The 17,784-nt window shown below is 34.3% G+C and overlaps 2 protein-coding genes across 3 annotated transcripts; one reads left to right on the plus strand and one right to left on the minus strand.

Annotated features, from left to right (window-relative positions):
• Nucleotides 1–3,895: 3,895 nt before the first annotated feature.
• On the minus strand, nt 3,896–9,483 carry ScsbetaG (Succinyl-coenzyme A synthetase beta subunit, GDP-forming). The gene is made up of 4 exons (XM_088225039.1): nt 8,614–9,483; nt 8,005–8,160; nt 6,185–6,419; nt 3,896–5,967 (listed from the first exon to the last, which is right to left on the minus strand). Exons 1-4 carry the CDS (start codon nt 9,280–9,282, stop codon nt 5,774–5,776), a joined length of 1,254 nt encoding a protein of 417 aa, XP_088081165.1. The 5' UTR covers nt 9,283–9,483; the 3' UTR covers nt 3,896–5,773.
• A 780-nt stretch (nt 9,484–10,263) lies between these two features.
• LOC148285461 (uncharacterized) lies at nt 10,264–16,066 on the plus strand. Of its 2 annotated transcripts, XM_088225022.1 has the most exons (4): nt 10,264–10,621; nt 10,734–11,704; nt 13,087–13,296; nt 14,118–16,066. In XM_088225022.1, the coding sequence occupies exons 1-3, from the start codon at nt 10,478–10,480 to the stop codon at nt 13,250–13,252; spliced, it is 1,281 nt and encodes a 426-aa protein (XP_088081148.1). In that variant the 5' UTR covers nt 10,264–10,477; the 3' UTR covers nt 13,253–13,296; nt 14,118–16,066. The 2 variants fall into 2 exon arrangements, with proteins under 2 accessions (XP_088081148.1, XP_088081155.1); XM_088225029.1 differs by lacking the exon at nt 10,264–10,621 and having other exon boundaries at nt 10,705–11,704.
• The last annotated feature ends 1,718 nt before the right edge of the window (nt 16,067–17,784 follow it).

A 17,784-nucleotide genomic window follows, 5' to 3' on the forward strand; every position in this document is an offset into this window, starting at 1 on the left:
ATAAAGTGTGCCCAGCGCCCAGCCCGTTCTCAGTGAACAATGAAACTAGTCAATTACCTCACCTTATTCCTCCATTCAAAAAGTACACTGTATTTTACTTTTTTTAATATTTGCAGTTTTTTAGTACTAAAACAACCTTGCAGATTACAAATATTATTTGAAGGTTCTCTATTTGGAGGACTATTTTTCTTTGATGGGATTCTGTTGACATATATATCATAGGTCTGGTCTACTGGCAAAAAACTTTAACTCTCAAATCCCTGTTTTGAGAATTCATTTGTCCCAATTTTACTCTTTTATATCTTATTTAAAAATAGTGATGTTAAGTGCTCATTAAGAATATGATTTTAATTTTTCCGTTTCTTAATGTTATATTAAATAAATATTAAGTTATTTAAAGCTTTAGCCTGAATAAAATACCGGGTATACGACTTAACCTTAAATTTATTTTTAAAACTACAGATATATGAAATTCAATATGACTTAGTGTATTTTGCCAGTTTGTAAAGCGTTAAAAACTTGACAAAACTGCATCATTAAGTCGAATCCGCATATTTTCGAGTTAACGTTTTTTGCCAGTATACCCACAATATATTACATTACATTATATATTATATTACATATATAGACATGTGGGCAATGGCCGTTTTTGGCATTATTAATTTTAAAAGGGATCGGCGAGTGCTCAGTGTTGACATTTCAATCATAATGGAAATGTCTGCTAAATGTCATTGTTGTATCTTTTAATAAACCTTCGTACAAGTGCTGTATTAGATAGCGTAGAATAAAGCTATGTGTATTGCAAAGTCAATAATAATTGTTGGTTGAGTTGATTTTCACAGAACCACAGAAAAAATTGCCATTTATATTAAATATTACTTATATGTAGGTACAAATAAACGAGCATTTTTTGTAGATTACCTATTAAAATATCACCGCTCGCCATTGATTTATACCTATGACATTAACCCTGTTTATGGGCACTGTAATGCAATCCGAAACACTGGAAAATAATTCTAGCGTCGCACAGTACAATAACCCAAAGAAACTCATTATTGTTTCTGAAAAATTATTTCTCTCGTCAGATAATAATAATTTAAGTCAAATTTAAAATAGGTAACAACTTCAGTAACCCCTAATCAATAAAAATGTTTTCAATGAAAGTGTTTTTGAAATCCTGCAAAATACAAAATTACACTTACGTGAATATATTTATTTATCTCTATAAAACTGTAAACTTACACAGATTAATCAACAATGCTTCGAGTATGTCCAAATGTTTGTAGACAGGCTAGATTTCCTCCCTAGAGAGTTATTTATTTTTTAGTAAGAGTTGATGCCTAGATCTCCATATTCCCTTCTCAAAAATGTTTTCCTCTGTTGTAACAAACTTAAGTTACACAGATTAACTTAAAATCACAAAGATTGCTCCAAAAATAAATTTTAGCCTTATAAAAACACTGTTAATTATGTATGTAATACCAGAGACTAAAGTAGATTAATTCATATCTCCTAGTAGACATTACTTACCTTAATACCAACAAACATACCAGTCTTGATTTCTTTGATAACAAGTAGTCTTCTTTCAAACGATCACTGAATCAAATTCAATTATAAACACCTCTCTCCCGCTTCCACTCCCACCGAGTCTACTATATATAAACTTTCCATTGTATACCATTGTGTCTTTCTACTTTCTTTTATAATAATTTTCTATGCATACATATGTCCTTAAAAATGCCCATTGGGCGTATATATAAATGTATTTTTATTGTTTAGTATCACTAAATTGAAGCAAATATGTACTAAACAACCAGTTGATAATTTTAGTTGAAATAAGGTATCATAAATATTTATCATTTCAAAATAATTTGTTTTTTGGAGGATTGCAAATTTTTACAGACAGTCATTTTATGTTTAATAATTTAAAAATCACATTTTCTAATGTGATTTGAATGAAAAAAATATGCATAGCCTTCTATTTTAATTTTATTCTATGGAATATGTTGCATTTTTGAAATACCACAGATATTCCCGAACAATTTAGAATCTATGTATAATCTTGTGATCTTTTTCCATTAAAAATAGATATAAGGACTGTTTAATTTTTTACATTAGCCAAAAGAAAATTGGGAATGTTTTGTTATCGGACAACATTCTGTAAACTTATATTACCAAATTAAATACTTATTACTGGCCAAACTTATGTTTTATTGTTGTATGTTTTTTATTATTATTATTATGTTAACTTTGTTAAATAACTAATTTAAGGCATGTTTCCCTCGGCACGGGACACCCCAGTGCCCCAGTGAGGGAACATTATTTTGTATAAAAAAAAGAATACAAACAATGTAAAAGCATAAATAAATAAATATAGTAAGTTCTGTGATTATTTATGTAAATAATAGCTTTAAAAATACTCTATAAAATCACTTATTTTATGATCTGACGTTCGAGTGCAGTTTGTGTCCAGACACTGTGAAGTAACAGTCCTTGATTTTTTTGTTTTGAATTATTGTTTGGTATTATTGACGCGCCAATTTTATGAATCTTGGCCTTTCAAAAGGAGTTTTTTTTATTTGAATAATATTTGAAGCCCACAGAATGAATATCTACCCACTTATGAAGGTATAAAAATATTTTTAATATTGGTTTCTTGTATATCTCACTGAAAAATGATGAAAACGGCTATTGTCCCACTAAGGTCCCCATTGTATGTCAACCATGTTGGCAATCGAACCCACTAACCACTAGACACAAGGCAGACAAAATAACGATCTCATTATCACCTCCTTATCTGCACCTAGTGGTGCATAGGGCACTGTAGTAGTGTGCCAAATGTTTCAAGAAACCCGACAAATATTTCAACAGAGATGAAAAACCTCTTCCATCTGTTATGGATGTTCAAACACGGACAGAATAGATAGTTACGATGGGTAGTGATGACATAAAACCAGTCATAAACCCTTTAAATAGATAAACATCTACTAAATGTTTGACCACAAAGTTAATGCTTTAAATATTAATAATAGTTCAATATCTATTTACTTGAAAGTTGAGAGCCGTTCCAGTATTTGTTAAAAAATATTTGAGGGCGAAAATATTCGATTTATCAAATGAAACGATGATTTCTCATAAAAAATATCTATTTTCTAAATTATATAATATATTACAACATAACAATTCGGATAACATATGGTACATCTTATGTACAAAACTAATTACTAATGTAATATTTAGAAAATGCTTTGCTTTGGAAGTTGAAATAAAAAAATAACACAGTTTGAAACTGAAAACAAAATTCAGTCAATTAGTGGGAACAGCTACAGATCTTTTTCTTGCTTTACCAATACAAAACTGACATTCAACGAAATTAGAAAAATTTAGCTCCTAAATTGAATAAACATTTTAATAACAGCAGATCTGCGGATGCGTTGAATGGTCTAATTCAAGAGATAGTCAGAGCACCATATTTGAATATTAGAACTCTGATTTTGCTTCAATTTATTTTATTTTTTATACAATTTTTTTGATTTTTTAAAATAATGTGTTTTTTTTTGTTTATATGGTATAACTGACTACTGGAATATAATCAGTATTATTATTAATATCTACTTGCCCTTTTATTACTTAATTTATTTATTTTTGGAACATTAGCAGATTACCAGTATTTATTACATTTATATTTTTAAATATATAAATTTATTGACACATATAAGACAAAATACTACTGAGCCAGTAGTCCTTTATGACTCCACATCACAAAGGCACAATGAGTCATCTCACGCTTCGGATAAACTAAAGTGTTAAAAGTTTATTTTTAAAATTTTAAAACAACTATGCATCACACAGTATAGTTTTTTCTCAAAAAGTAAAAAAAAACCTTTGCAAATAATTTGAAAAAAATTCTATTTCCACCCAATACACATTTAAATTATTTTTTTATTATCAAATACATGATAAAGATTTACAAATAAAAAGTTTATACAACAATTGGACATAGTTATCCAGAAAGAAGCCAGCCATAGAAAAGTGAAACTGAGATAATAACACTTTTGTGAAGAGTGAATAATTCAATCTACACAACAGTTTGAATGTTTTTACTTTGGCAAATGATAAATAATGCTTGCTTTTATTTTTTTTTATAATACAAAAAAGATAATTATAGCGCATATGCCCAGATATAATGATTTAAATGACAGCCAGATCAAATATTGGATAAAACCTCATACAAACTCTGAAAGTATGAGGTTTTTTTCATCATGAAGTTTTAGACAGTAATTATTACAGTTTTTTGTATGATAGCGGCCTGGCTGTTTTAAGCAGAACAAAGAACTGACCTTCCTGAATTCGATAACACCAATATATATTTTTTTCAAAACTGTGGACTGGCTGCTTTCTGCAAAGCTAAGTTAAATTAAGACCCGGAAATGACTCATACCTGTGTACTTGCTTAGACTTTAAAAAAATAAAAAATGCCCAAATGTTTCAGTTTTGGAGGCCATTTTTAACGAGTTAAATAACTTACTGTTGGAAAATGGCAATCCGGTTGATGGAAAGTAGAGTTCGAACCTTGGCTCTCTAATCCGTGAGCCACGACACTAGCCAAGGGACCACAATCTGATTCAACTTGAAAATCTGTGTCAAGTCAGAGCACTCTTGTGTTCTTAAAGTATTAACTTTGGAGAGGAAAGTTTTTTTTAAATGGCACATTGGATTTCTAAACCTAGGTACATTTGAACTAACACCAGGAATAAGGAGACAAATACCACTTCAAGGTCAATTTCAGATAAGACTCACCTGGAAATACATAATCACCATTCAATTAATGATCAAATCCAAATTACTGATGTCAAATTGCTGACAATCAGGGAAATAGAAAATGACCCGAAATTCTCCCCAAGAAAGTAAAGCCAACACTGTGGACAGTTACTATATAAGCAGTAGCGCCCTTAGGTGTGAGAAGTTGCCCAGTTAAACACTCAGTTTAATTCACTCAGTAACTCTCACGCTCCTTTACCGAATCTGTATTATTCAACATGTAATAAATACACATCGAAGCGCAATGTTGTTTTCTTCTGTCAATTTTCAACTGGGGTAGGAGTTTCCCGCATCAACCAGAAAAATCTTGCGATTGAATGGAAAATTTTCAATTTGACAGATACATGACGCATAAAAATATACATATACGACATTGTCAAATTTAAAATCCTATTTAGCATTAACTTCCTCTAAAACAGTATGGACGTGTTGGTGAAGGGGGCTTCATGGTAAATAAGTCCATAAATAGAGATAGTAGAATAGTTCAGCATCCATACGGAGAAAGTAGCAATGTAATTATGACCCAGGCAACAACTCATTTGTAAACTGATATAAATGACTAACTTTCTCGCCTAATTTCTATCGACAAGTTCAGATTAGGATCTAATGGCAAGATTTAAGATTAAATAATAAAGTTAAGCTAGAATCTAACTACGAGGTTAGTATAGGATAGTGATGGGTAACCTATGACATGTGTGTCAGAGGTGACACGCATCGTTTACGGACCATCTTCATCCAAGAACTTAAGTTTACTTCATTTACCTTTCATTTATTAGTGCTGCAAAAATTGATAATATTCCTAGATGTGACATGACACCCAAATAAATCCAGGCTACCCATCACTGGGATAGGATAAGTTGAGGTTAGCATCTAGTGATAAAATTTAGGATTTGATGACGAGGTTAGGTTAGATCAGGATTGGAAGACAACGTTCTTTAACAAAAGGGTTGGATTAGTGCTTAACGGCGAGGGAGGCGGCCCTGTCTAGGTCGGGGGCCTCTATAATGGGCAGGCGGGATTCCCTCAGCAGGGAGCGGGCCTCCTCCACGTTGGTCCCCTCGAGCCGCACCACAAGGGGGATCTCCAGCTGCATGCTGCGGCACGCGCCGATTATGCCCCGGGCTATCGTGGCGCAGTTCACGATCCCTACAAACGGAAAGCTCTGGATTATCTATAGCCTGTAAATGAGAAAAATCAACGCTGCCAATTTTGGCAGCCGAGTATATTCAGTTTTATTTGTTTATATATAATAATAGGGGGCGAGTTCTTTAACATCCCCAGGTTTTACCAGTAGTCCCCCGAGGATTTACAATTAAATCAATGTAATTTTTGTTTTTTAAGTTTTGATTTTGGTTTGACTGACCTCCAAACACGTTGACGAGGATGGCTTTGACTTTGGGGTCGGAGGTGAGCAGCTGGAAGGCGGCCTTGACCTGCGCCTCCCCCACGGATCCTCCCACGTCCAGGAAGTTGGCGGGCCGACCCTGGTTAAGCGTGATGATGTCCATGGTGGCCATAGCCAGCCCTGCCCCGTTCACCAGGCAGCCGATGTCGCCGTCCATGCCGATGTAGTTGAGATTGTACTTGGCGGCTTCCACCTGATGATCAACATGGTATGAATTAGTTATTTAGTCACGCATAGGAAGTAACTGTATGTAGCGTGTCTTTAAAGCAGTTTTTAGGTACGCCAATTAAATCCCAGCACAAATTTACGGGGTCATAACTGGAAGCTCTCTTGTCCCCAATTTCACCTCAATCCCAAAGACCCTAGTTTCCAGCGGTGGAATCAACTGCCAAGCCTATATAGTCCTTACAATATAGCTTGATTAAAATGACAGTTGTCAGCAAAAGTGACAACATAACTTTGTAGTAACATCTAAGGAGTGATTTATATTGAATTTATACAGATACACGAAAAATCATTCGTATTTGGTATGTTAATTAATTTTTTAAATACAATGTTTGACATATAAATCAACATAAATATATAAAATCATCTTTAAAACTAAAATAAACCTATCAACGGTATTTTGAGTTTGTCCAAATTTTTGTAGATAAGGACTGGATTCAACTCCCTGGGGAGCTGTTTATATTAACATATTACATCTCTGGATGAAGAACATTTAAGAGAAGGTAATATAGAAGTCTAGGCATCTACAGGACTTATGACCTGTCAATGGCTGGTTTAAGTGGCCACTTTACACACACTGTTGATAAATCCACCTGGTCCATGAAGAAGTATAGAAATGGAAAAAATAACATTTTCAGGCGTTGCCTAGTATGTAGGTGAAATAATTCAATTAGATGAATCTCACCCGCATAAATAAAGGTTTCAGCTCTTTAACTTCATAAACATCACCAGATGAAAGAATTGAAAGAATATAAATGTTCAAATATGGGCAGAATGGTGAATGTTACACAGTGTGTAAAGTGGCCACTTAAACCAGCCATTGACAGGTCATAAGCCCTGTAGATGCCTAGACTTCTATATTACCTTCTCTTAAATGTTCTTCATCTCTGTTGTAATATGTTAATAAAATAAACCTAATTATTAACGACGTTCTTACAAGGTTACATCATTTTGCAAAAACGTTAAAGATGGGACAAATTGATCAATGTAAATTGATCGAATAATAAAATAATTAATTTGATAATGTTCACGAAAAAACTATAAATGTCTTATTTTTTGGCAAAAATTATGTTAAACACACTACAATAGGCTTGTTTTTGCGTTTTTATATCAATTTTCGGAAACAGAGTTTCATGTTTGCATGACAAAACTGATAAAATCAATTTGATCGGTACATGATCAGTGACCAGTAATTTTCCATCACTATTGACATTAGTTTGGCAGCTGTCATTTTAATCTAGCTAAATTTTAAGGACTATAGTTGTTCATTCCATTTCGCTCAACCAGTTCAAAAACCGTTTGGATGCTTTTTGAAGGAAGAACTTGGACAAAAAGCAGTACACGAAATATAGGTGTACCCAGCAAAGTCTGGCTGCCTATAACAAATAATAATAATGAACTAATAAGTCCCTTAACCACCCAAAAATCGGTATTTACCAGAGAGTAGATATCGAGTAGAAAGCACTCTCGAGTAGAAGGTTCTGGTTCTTAGATTTTAGACACAGAACTGTATCCGGCCGGACTACAACTGTATTATGAGGGAAATAAATTACCTCTCTGGGATCACTTTCCGATGTATCATCCATGGCAAAGATGTCGCTCTGCCTAAATTTGGCGTTGTCATCAAAATTGATCTTGGCATCCACAGATATAACCTGCCCATCCTCTGTTTCCACCAGGGGGTTGATTTCTAGCTGGACAGCATCTACCTAATAAAAAGACTGGTGTTTTATTATCTCAGGAGACATTTTGCACCCCCAGAAGTACACCGTGGTATTTCTAAATCGGCCATTTTGCAGGAGTGAAAACAAACTTGGTAAAGAGAAGAGCATTAATAAACTTTAAAGAGTTCAGATGATACTATTAAAATCTGTACCTCAGAGGCAGACGGGTGCAAAACCTAACGTCAAATGTCCAAACAAAGCCTAAAGAATCTACTTTCTCTTAGCGATCTCTAATAATTTATAGCATTGATTTGTATTGTCAGTATCTTGAAACATTTGTTCTTTCATAAAAAGACTTACATTTCTTCAAAATCAATGGACGTGATCATAAACTGGATACGAAAATTGAAATGTCATTTCATTAAATTCTGGATTTGCATCCGTCTGACTCTGAGGTACAGATATGATCGGTTAGTGTTAAAGTACCTATGTAAGTACCTTTAAAAAAAGTTGCCAGATCTTCTTTATTTCATCTGCGCATTTTTTCTTCAGCGCGCCTTCGAATTGCAAAAACTGCGCCACTTCCTCCGCCATGGCGTCTGTCACGCCTTCGTAGATGTCAATCGGAACAGTCTTGATAAGTTCCGGAGTTTTCTCCGCGACAGCCTCGATATCCATCCCCCCCGCGGGAGAAGCCACGAGAACGGGACCGTTATGTTCTCTATCCATCAAGATACACAGATAAGTCTCCCGTTTAATGTCCACACTTTCGGCCACCATTACTTTTTGCACTTGAATGCCGTCCTTCGGTGTTTGTTTTGTTATCAACCTGTTACCGACCATTTTCCGGGCTAAGGAGAAAACTTCGTCGACATTCTTCGTAATGTGAACGCCTCCTTTGAATCCGCTATCGAAATGCCCCTTTCCGCGTCCGCCGGCCAAAACCTGGGCCTTGACGACGTATTCCGCGGCTGTGAAATTTTTTAACGCAGATTGGTCAAATTTCTCGTCGAGCATTCTGAATTTCTGGATGTTTACGCTGTGCTGCTGCAGCAGGGACTTGCTTTGGTATTCTTGCAGGTTGAGATTCCTCACCGGCACCAGTCTAATTGGAGCTAACCCCTTCAAAAAACTGCTTCTCACAAATGTGTTCCTCACTGCAGCCATTTTTATTGACAACTGACAACTATAATATAAGATACAATGAATAATAAAAGTATTGCTGTTTAACAATCCAATAGCAATTACGGCTATCTGTGTTATTATCAGTCACTAATAAATAATAATAATTAACGTGTCGGACTTCGGAATTTCTCAACACGCACGATAATTTTGACGTAAGAATAGCGAATACAATAATGTTGCAATAACATAAAAGTTTACGTCAAGTATTTCAAGTACAATTTCTGGTCGGTTCGTCGGTTGCTCGGTTTTATGATCAAGTAGGTGGTTACGCGCGAATGTTTACTGCCATTTATATGTTTTGATTGTCGGCTTTTACTTAAGAAGTAGGAACGTGAGCAGCCTGGCAGTACCTACCGCATTGCAACAATTCACAAATTCCATATTCAAATAAAACTGACATCTGTATTTTTACTTCAAAAAAATTATATGTCTTTTGTGATCCACACGATAAACCAACGAAAAAGAATATTACTACCGCTATCATTTAAAGTGTCAACAGCAATATTATCATCACCGTATCCAATATTTAAAAATCCTGATACCCAAAGCTGAATAAAGAAAGAACCTAACATCCGCATCATTCCCGCATTTAATATTTGGTGGAGTAAGGGGGAACACTACAACACAGGTGAGTCGATTTTCATTAGTCCTTAGTAACGTGTGTGTTGGCTGACCTTGTTGAACCATTTTGGATCAGTTCATGCGCTCTCTAAGCTATCAAGGAAATTACTTATGCGCTTCTCTCGCGTCACCAAGTAGGTATTGATAAAACCCATTAGTACTTCTGCCGAGTTTATGTATTGCTGAAATGTTTTTTTTTAAATGGCAAAGTAAACCGTTCTACTCAAATAATTGTGATTTTAATTCAAGAAAATATAAATATAGTCCAAATGTTGGTTACTAATAATGTAGCGAGATACTTTTAAGTGAAATGGCAACACTAAAACTGACAGAAATATCATAGATTAAAAAAAACTAAGAACATCTATGGAATAATGAATAATTTCGCGATTTTGTTTATCGTTCTGTCAAGATTTTCGCGTGATTTTCGCCCACTTTTGGTTTACATGAAAAAATCGTTCAGTTTTAACATAAATTCACCAAAAGTGCTCGAATTAACTATACTAATTGTGTCGAATAATCGCGTTAACTGGAACAGGTTTTTGATTCATGTAAAATGTCGAAAGACGTTATTCTGGTCGTGGATTTTAATTCCGTCTGCAGGTTCTGCCTTCAGTCGAATGGAACACTTTCTTCTATATTTTCTGGAGAAGATAAAACTCTCGTATCCACTCAAATAGAACGCTTTACGGATATAAAGGTTGTTATTTATTCCATTTTTATTACATTGTGTCAAAAAATCCAATAAGAACGAAGGATCTGATACTTTTTTTTTACTGTTCATCATAAATGAATTCTATTTGTATTTTTAGATTGATCCGGGTGATAGTTTTCCTTCTAAGATATGCCATAGATGCAGATTCAAAGTAGAATTTTGCTTCGATTTTCGCGAAATGGTCTTGCGAACCCAAAAGGCGCTCATTGATAATTTAAATGACGAAAACGAGTTGGAGAACGAATACAGTATCGAAAATATACACCTGGGTTTCGAACCCGACGCCCCTGACAGCTTTAAAAATGGCCTAGTAAAAAATGAACAGACCGATTTTCCATCAAACATCGAAAGAGATTTTATAATTTCGAATACTCTGGAGCAATTAGATCCGAACTTAAACATTTTCCTTTTAGAAAACGAACAAGATGTTTTAGAATACAACAAAATCGAGCAATCCATGCAAGCGCTTCAACAAGAAACAATCGAAAATACCCCTAGTCCGCCTAAGACTGTTCACAAAAAGAACACGCGTCATTCTGAAAAGAAAAACACAAACTCGCCGTTTGTAAAAATGAAAGAATATCCGTCTATGCTCACGGCCAGTCGAAGGAATCAGTGCCTACTCTGTTTGCAGAAATGCGGCAACGCCAACAATTTGAAAGAACACGTCGAGAAACATTTGATCGGGACTAATTTGGAACCTTATTATATGTTGGGAGAAAGGAACATCACGTGCCGGGTCTGCAACAAACAATTTAGCTACAGATTCAGTTTTTTAACGCACCAAAGAGAGCATCTGAAAATGAAACCGTTTTTATGTCATTACGAGGGATGCGATATGGCTTTCTATTCCAATTCTTCCCTGCGGCAACATTTACCTATACACGGGGATAAAAGGTTCATTTGTTCCATATGTGCTGTCGGGTTTAAAAGGAAATCTGATTTGAGGGCGCATGAAATTATTCACCAGGATGCTGGAATGCAATTTAACTGTCCCATTTGTAAACTCATCTGTAAAAATAGACTCACACTGGCCGCTCATGTTAGGAAACATTGTATTCAACCTAGGTAAGTAACATTTAAAAAAATATATTTTGCCCCTTTTAGGAATCAAATACTTGAGAGACCACAAAATCTCCAAGATGTTTTCTGTCACTTAAAGAAATGGATATTGACTCGCCTGTTTGAAGAATTCCCCCTTGCTCCAGCAAATATTCCATGCAGGAATGATGCGGATTATGTGTCTTTATAAATGCGGTAATCTTAGTATGTTTGAATTAGATAATGGATGCAATTGACACTTTGTTTTCACTATCAAGCAAAAATCCAAAAAACAAATGCCGATAATATTGTACAGAATTTCAATGGAATTTTATAAATTATTGCTGCGCTGTTGGTAGCACCTACAGTATTACGTACGGCAAGAGCCAAGCTACTCAGCTTTCTACTTATTAACCTGTTCCCCGCGTTCAAAATTTACGTATTTGATTTATCAGTTTAATCATTTATTGGTTACCATGAATTTATCACCGCTATATCTGATAAATACTTAAGCTATGAACCTTTTTGATTATAAATAACTCTCATATGCTGAGAGCAACGTGTAGTAGTGCTCATGGGAGCTCACAGACGTATGGGAGCACCGCGGTGAATAAGTTATGTTAGATTATAAAAACCAATAAATATAAGTAAACATTGACATCTAAAATTTGTTATTATAATTTTTTGATCACTTAGTTATTCAAAATAATATTACATTCTTATGTAAGTCATTGCAATGCAAATGAATTTTTTGACACGGGTTGTGTCTAGTCAGGTCTCAATATAGATAAATAATGTATAAAAGAATCCATAAAATGACGCATTCGTGTCATCTGTAAGAATACAAATGTGCTTCAAATTTTAAAAAGGTATTGAGTTGGTTTGTGGTCCCATGTTGTAGATAGCAGATCATAGGTCTGAGGTTCGCTCTCCATTCCATCACAAATCGTTTCCCATATTTTATCAACACTTATTTACAAAAAACTAAACACAGTCCCGCTGACATGACAAAACGCTTCTGATTTCAGTTGAAATGATTATCCATGTTGCGTATTTGTTACCATGAAAGATAGCTTAATAAGATATGTCGGTTTTTTTAAAACAAATTGTGTTAAATATATCACCCAATTCTTTAGCTATTTTAGAAAAAAAATCCTGGATGAACAAATGTCCAATTTATCTACCGACATTCAAGTTTGAAAACTTTTTCAATTTTACAGTTTGCCTGTAAAATTTGACTCCTTCAAAATGTGTAAAAAGTTACGCATCATGTTTTGAAATCTTTCAACAGAATAATGACAACCGATAAGCCACACAAATTGGCTTGGTGATGCTTGAAAAGTATCATCTTTTAATTTTATTTAAACCACATGAATTTGTATAAAATTAAATAAATAATTATTTTGTAGATTCAAATGCGATGTTTGTCCGAAGAGTTACTTTAGCCAGAGCGAACTGGACCGCCATAGCAACATTCACACCGGGGAGAAATGCTTCCGCTGTACCGCGTGCCCGAGTGCCTACTACTCCCGTGCAGCTCTCGTGCGTCATGAGCGCGGTCACCTGAATTCCTGAGACAAGCCTGTCCATGCACACAAGGTGCATGACTACCCTTACAAGTGAGTTCATTTTATTCCCTATCAGTAAGTGTGTTTTATTCCTGATAAAAGAGTATGTTCTATCCCTACAAGTGAGTGCATTCTATCTCTGCTAATGAGTGCATTCTATCTCTCATATAGTGAGTGCATTATGTGTCTGCTAATTTATTTATTTAAAAAAATTAAATTAAATATTTTTTAAAGTTTTTTTTACAATATACATAAGAAGTCAAACAGAGTATTCCAAAATATAGGATAGTTACATAGCAATGAAATACATATTAATAGTAAAAATAGCAAACAAAAAATCTCACAAAGGCTGGCCTGTTCGTGGGTATACAAGAAAATGCTAATGAATTTTTGCTCCTATAATTAGACAGTAATAATATTTTTGTGTAACATAAGAAAGATAAAATAAAATATTCTGTAAAAGATTACATGGTATTTTTTTTTATAGTAATTAAAAGGAAATTAAAAATATTAAAAAATTCCTTATTATTAAAGGGTAACAAAATAATAATAATAATTAGTTCATTATATCTCTTAAAAGTGAATGTGTTCTGTTTTCTATAAGTAAGTGCATTCTATTCCCTATTAGTGAGTGCATTCTATACGCTGCAATTGCAGTGCCCTATGCACCACTTTGTGTGGATAGAAAAATGATGATGATGATAATTTATACAGCGCTGTTTTTGTGAAAAATCACCCCAATGTCACTTAATGATTTGATACTTATTAATAAACTTTATTGTTTACATTTTAAAGTAACCTTTTTTGTAAAAAAATACATTAATAAATATTTTCTTTTCACCCCACCACCAATGTTTTTTTTATTATTTCAGGTGCTACATATGTCAGAAAGGCTTCTTAACTAACATCCCTCTGACCAAGCACTTGGCGGTTTGCGACTCGGGAGGGAGTCTTCCATCTCCCAGCGATGTGGAAGAGCAGCTGGCCGACTTCGTGAAGGAGAAAGAGCTCCCTGACGCCGCCCCCGACCAGGAGCATCTCTTCCTTGTAGACATGATGCAAGAACACATAGAGGAATGAAATCACCATCAGAAACACTAATAGACATTTACTGGGCTTTTTGTCTGTCAATGTCATTCTGTGTATTATTCCACCGTTTTCATATTCATTCTCAGAGCCGCGGAGGACTGGAATGAATAAAGGAGGTGATAAAATAAATATGACGTATATGTATATGACGCGTCGAGAGCCAAAGGAACTTGAGGGTGCGAAAAAGGCAAACAAGGTATACTGTGGGCATAGTTAAGTATTATAATATATATGTTAAGAAAAAGAAGTAAAGTTTACTTGGCATAAACAAACTATGTATTATCTCCATATGTAATATTAAAACACAGATAATCATACCTAAATATGGGAAAAAATGGTAAAAATGTCTTGGCTGTAGACACAATTAAAAGTCTTAGAAGCATGTTTACTTCAAAAAATTTTCCTTAACATTATGAAGCATTAATACAAAAGTAATTTAAGAGTCATCCTCTCTAGGGAAACCTGTTCTAAGGAGGACTGTACAATGTTTTTTTTTTTAAAAACATTTCACGTGTCATTCAAATATATATTTTTTTTCTATCCTAATTTTCTTCAGCCAGATTTTTATTTCTCTTTTGAATTGTTGTTTTTTCATAAGTTAACTTAATTTTATGTGGAAGCATAACTAAACAGGCTGAAAAATAATCCTCGCACCTTTGTCCAAATGTTGTGTTAAAGGGAGGAATATTGACAATGATCTTATTTCTTGCCCTTGTTATATATTTGTTACGTCATTTTCCTAAACATTCTTAATTTTTATTGATTTTGGGACGATTTTTGAACCAAGTGAATTATTTTATTTTCTGTTGAATGCTGAATGAGTATAACACGGTAGTGTCATACTCATTTATTTATTTATTTGATTATTTTACATGGTAATTAAATGATCGGATTCCGTTTTGCTATCACAATAGTTAGTAACATTATAAACTATTTGTCTCACAGATACTGGTATTGATTTTCTTGACTTGAACAACCTAAAACTATGGATTGATTTACTTAAAAGACGCTAAGGTGGGAATTATTAATAACAACCGCAATATAACAGAACACCCTTTTCCTTATTTTTTCCGTCATTTTCTTATAGTGGTCTATTTGTTTATTTCTAAGGAAGCAAACAGTACTTATATTGTAAACCGGTTTGTGTATTGTGCGCGTGTTTGTGTATAAGTGTCTTTGTGTGTAAATGAGGGTGTATATATCTAATTTAATAGTATTATAGGGAATTAGCAGGGATGGAGTGCGAAAAAGTAAAATTTTACTGAGTAAAATGTAAGAATTAAAGTAAGAAAAAGATACATTTATTGAATAATTTACAAATTACTATCGAATAGCATTGTGAGATGTAAAGGATATAAAATTATATGCATTTTGTAACTACTTGAGCTAGGCAACACAGACCATTTGTTCTTCCCGAATGCAGGACCAGTTTACCGCTGATGATGCCTGTGGGGAGGATGATTAGTCTGTGGAACAGCCTACCAAGGGAGGTGGATCTTTTCCATGCTAGGATTACCAGTATTAGGCTCTTCCTCTCTAACTATGTATCGTAATGTGTATTGGTTTGTCATGTTTCTATGAATTATATGTATGTTTATACGGCTGTATCTTTAAATTTCCTACTAAGCACTTTAAAAAAAACAATACTCATATTTGCATTGTAATTGGCAGGTGTGCTGTAATGTACTTGTAAATTTTAAATAAATAAATTCATATAACTGACTTAGGTAAATAAGATATTTTATTCTTAAATGCATTCAATAAGAAGTATACTCGTAAATCAATGTATGTCGATTAATGTTAAAAATAAATTAAGTACTGTTTTCTATATAATGCCATTACGGACATTCTTACTTTTGACAGTTTTCTCGTAGCACTAACAGTTTTGATGGAAAATAATAAAATAGCACATTCAGGGTCATATTTGAGGGAGGAGAGGAAGTGAATGTCCTAAGGGTAGGGCAGCGATCGGCAATTGGCGCCATGTTCAGTTTCTGAACGGACCACAGCAGTACATGCGGCCCAGCCGTCAATCAAAGATTTAACTTAATTTTTTCGTAAATTAAAATGTTCAGGGTAACGAGTGTGACAATCTGCATGTTTTGTATCAAAATGTTGTTTCAAATCGTATTCTTTCATTGCAGCAATTGTTTAATTGCATATTAGGCACATTGGTTTAAATTCACTAGTGTTCGGCTCGCAAGAGCACGAGTGACGTCGACGGTCGTGTGGCCTCCAAAAAGAATTGACATATTCATACGGCCCGCCACCAAACCTGATTGCCGACCGCTGGAGTAGGGACTTTGGAGAGGATAATTTTAGTGTCCTAAAAACAATTGTGCTAAATCATGTTTAACTTGGTTTTGCCTAAAATATGCAAGTTTAGCTATCGGGTATATTCTATGTCCTGACTGATAAAGAATGCAGTTCTGTGTGTTAAACAGAACCGGAACAAATAGAGTGAAGATGTGTCCGCCTCATTATACAGTGGTTGGCGCGTTCACTTTCCATGCTCGAGGTACTGGGTTCGGTTCTTGGCAGAATGGACATGAAATATAGGTTTTAAAGGTGGAATTACACTGCAATATTTCATTGTTCCTGGACTGGCACCTGAAGCGTAAGACGGGTCCTTACCTTACAAGTAACAAAAAGTCCAGATACGCTATACAGGTAAATGTCGTTTTACGCCGGGGTTCTGTTCCGATAGACACCGGCGTTTAAAAAAATCGGCGTAAAATAAACACAAATATAATGGAAGATATAAAGTTGGGCTTCGTGTCGAAATTCTAAGAACAATCTAACATGTTTGTTTAATACATATCCTATATTCCAAATAAATTATACATGTATTTAATAAATACAGTTTAAATTTGTTTACAAAATAAATAATAATCTCTCGATATAAATAATGATTTTTTATATTAAATACTAACTCACCAGTTCGTCGGGACTAAATTAAATTCTCACACTTTTTTTCAAAAATCTATTGTGTCTGCTATTAGAATCGCGGCGCGTACTGTCGTCTGGTGTCCGCCGAACCGGGGAATCCCACGCCGGCACCAACCGCCGTAATTGTAAATCGAGCCGGCGCAAAACGACGTTTACCTGTAATTGGAATACCTATGCACCACTTGTGATGAATATGTGATTATGGAAAAGATAATGAAAATATACATAAGTTGCTTCGACTATTTTCATATTTTGTAGTAACTGCTCTGTGAGTATAGCATTTTTCACTATAAGATAGTGATTTATTAATTAAATGATATTACAATGCTTAGATTATATTGTGAGAGTAATTACTACAACTTGGCAAATTCAAAATCAGCATTTTTAAGTTACCCACTAAAAACACATATTTGTATGTTCCTCCACGAATGCTACAAATAGACTATAATAGACATACATATATACACATTTATACGATTCCCAGGGAGTTTTTATAAAAAA

Source organism: Micrasema longulum, unplaced genomic scaffold (genome assembly GCF_059751315.1).
Source record: "Micrasema longulum isolate JH-2025_06_02 unplaced genomic scaffold, ASM5975131v1 h1tg000034l, whole genome shotgun sequence".
NCBI lineage: Eukaryota > Metazoa > Arthropoda > Insecta > Trichoptera > Brachycentridae > Micrasema > Micrasema longulum.

Excerpts from the sequence above, each read along its gene's own strand:
- ScsbetaG (XM_088225039.1), bottom strand. The coding sequence starts at position 9,282 with ATGGCTGCAGTGAGGAACACATTTGTGAGAAGCAGTTTTTTGAAGGGG. Across the intron at positions 8,161-8,613 it reads TCTGGCAACTTTTTTTAAAG|GTAGATGCTGTCCAGCTAGA; the intron begins GTACTTACATAG and ends TCTTTTTATTAG. Across the intron at positions 5,968-6,184 it reads CCTCGTCAACGTGTTTGGAG|GGATCGTGAACTGCGCCACG; the intron begins GTCAGTCAAACC and ends TTCCGTTTGTAG.
- LOC148285461 (XM_088225022.1), top strand. The coding sequence starts at position 10,478 with ATGTCGAAAGACGTTATTCTGGTCGTGGATTTTAATTCCGTCTGCAGG. Across the intron at positions 10,622-10,733 it reads AACGCTTTACGGATATAAAG|ATTGATCCGGGTGATAGTTT; the intron begins GTTGTTATTTAT and ends TTGTATTTTTAG. Across the intron at positions 11,705-13,086 it reads AAACATTGTATTCAACCTAG|ATTCAAATGCGATGTTTGTC; the intron begins GTAAGTAACATT and ends ATTATTTTGTAG.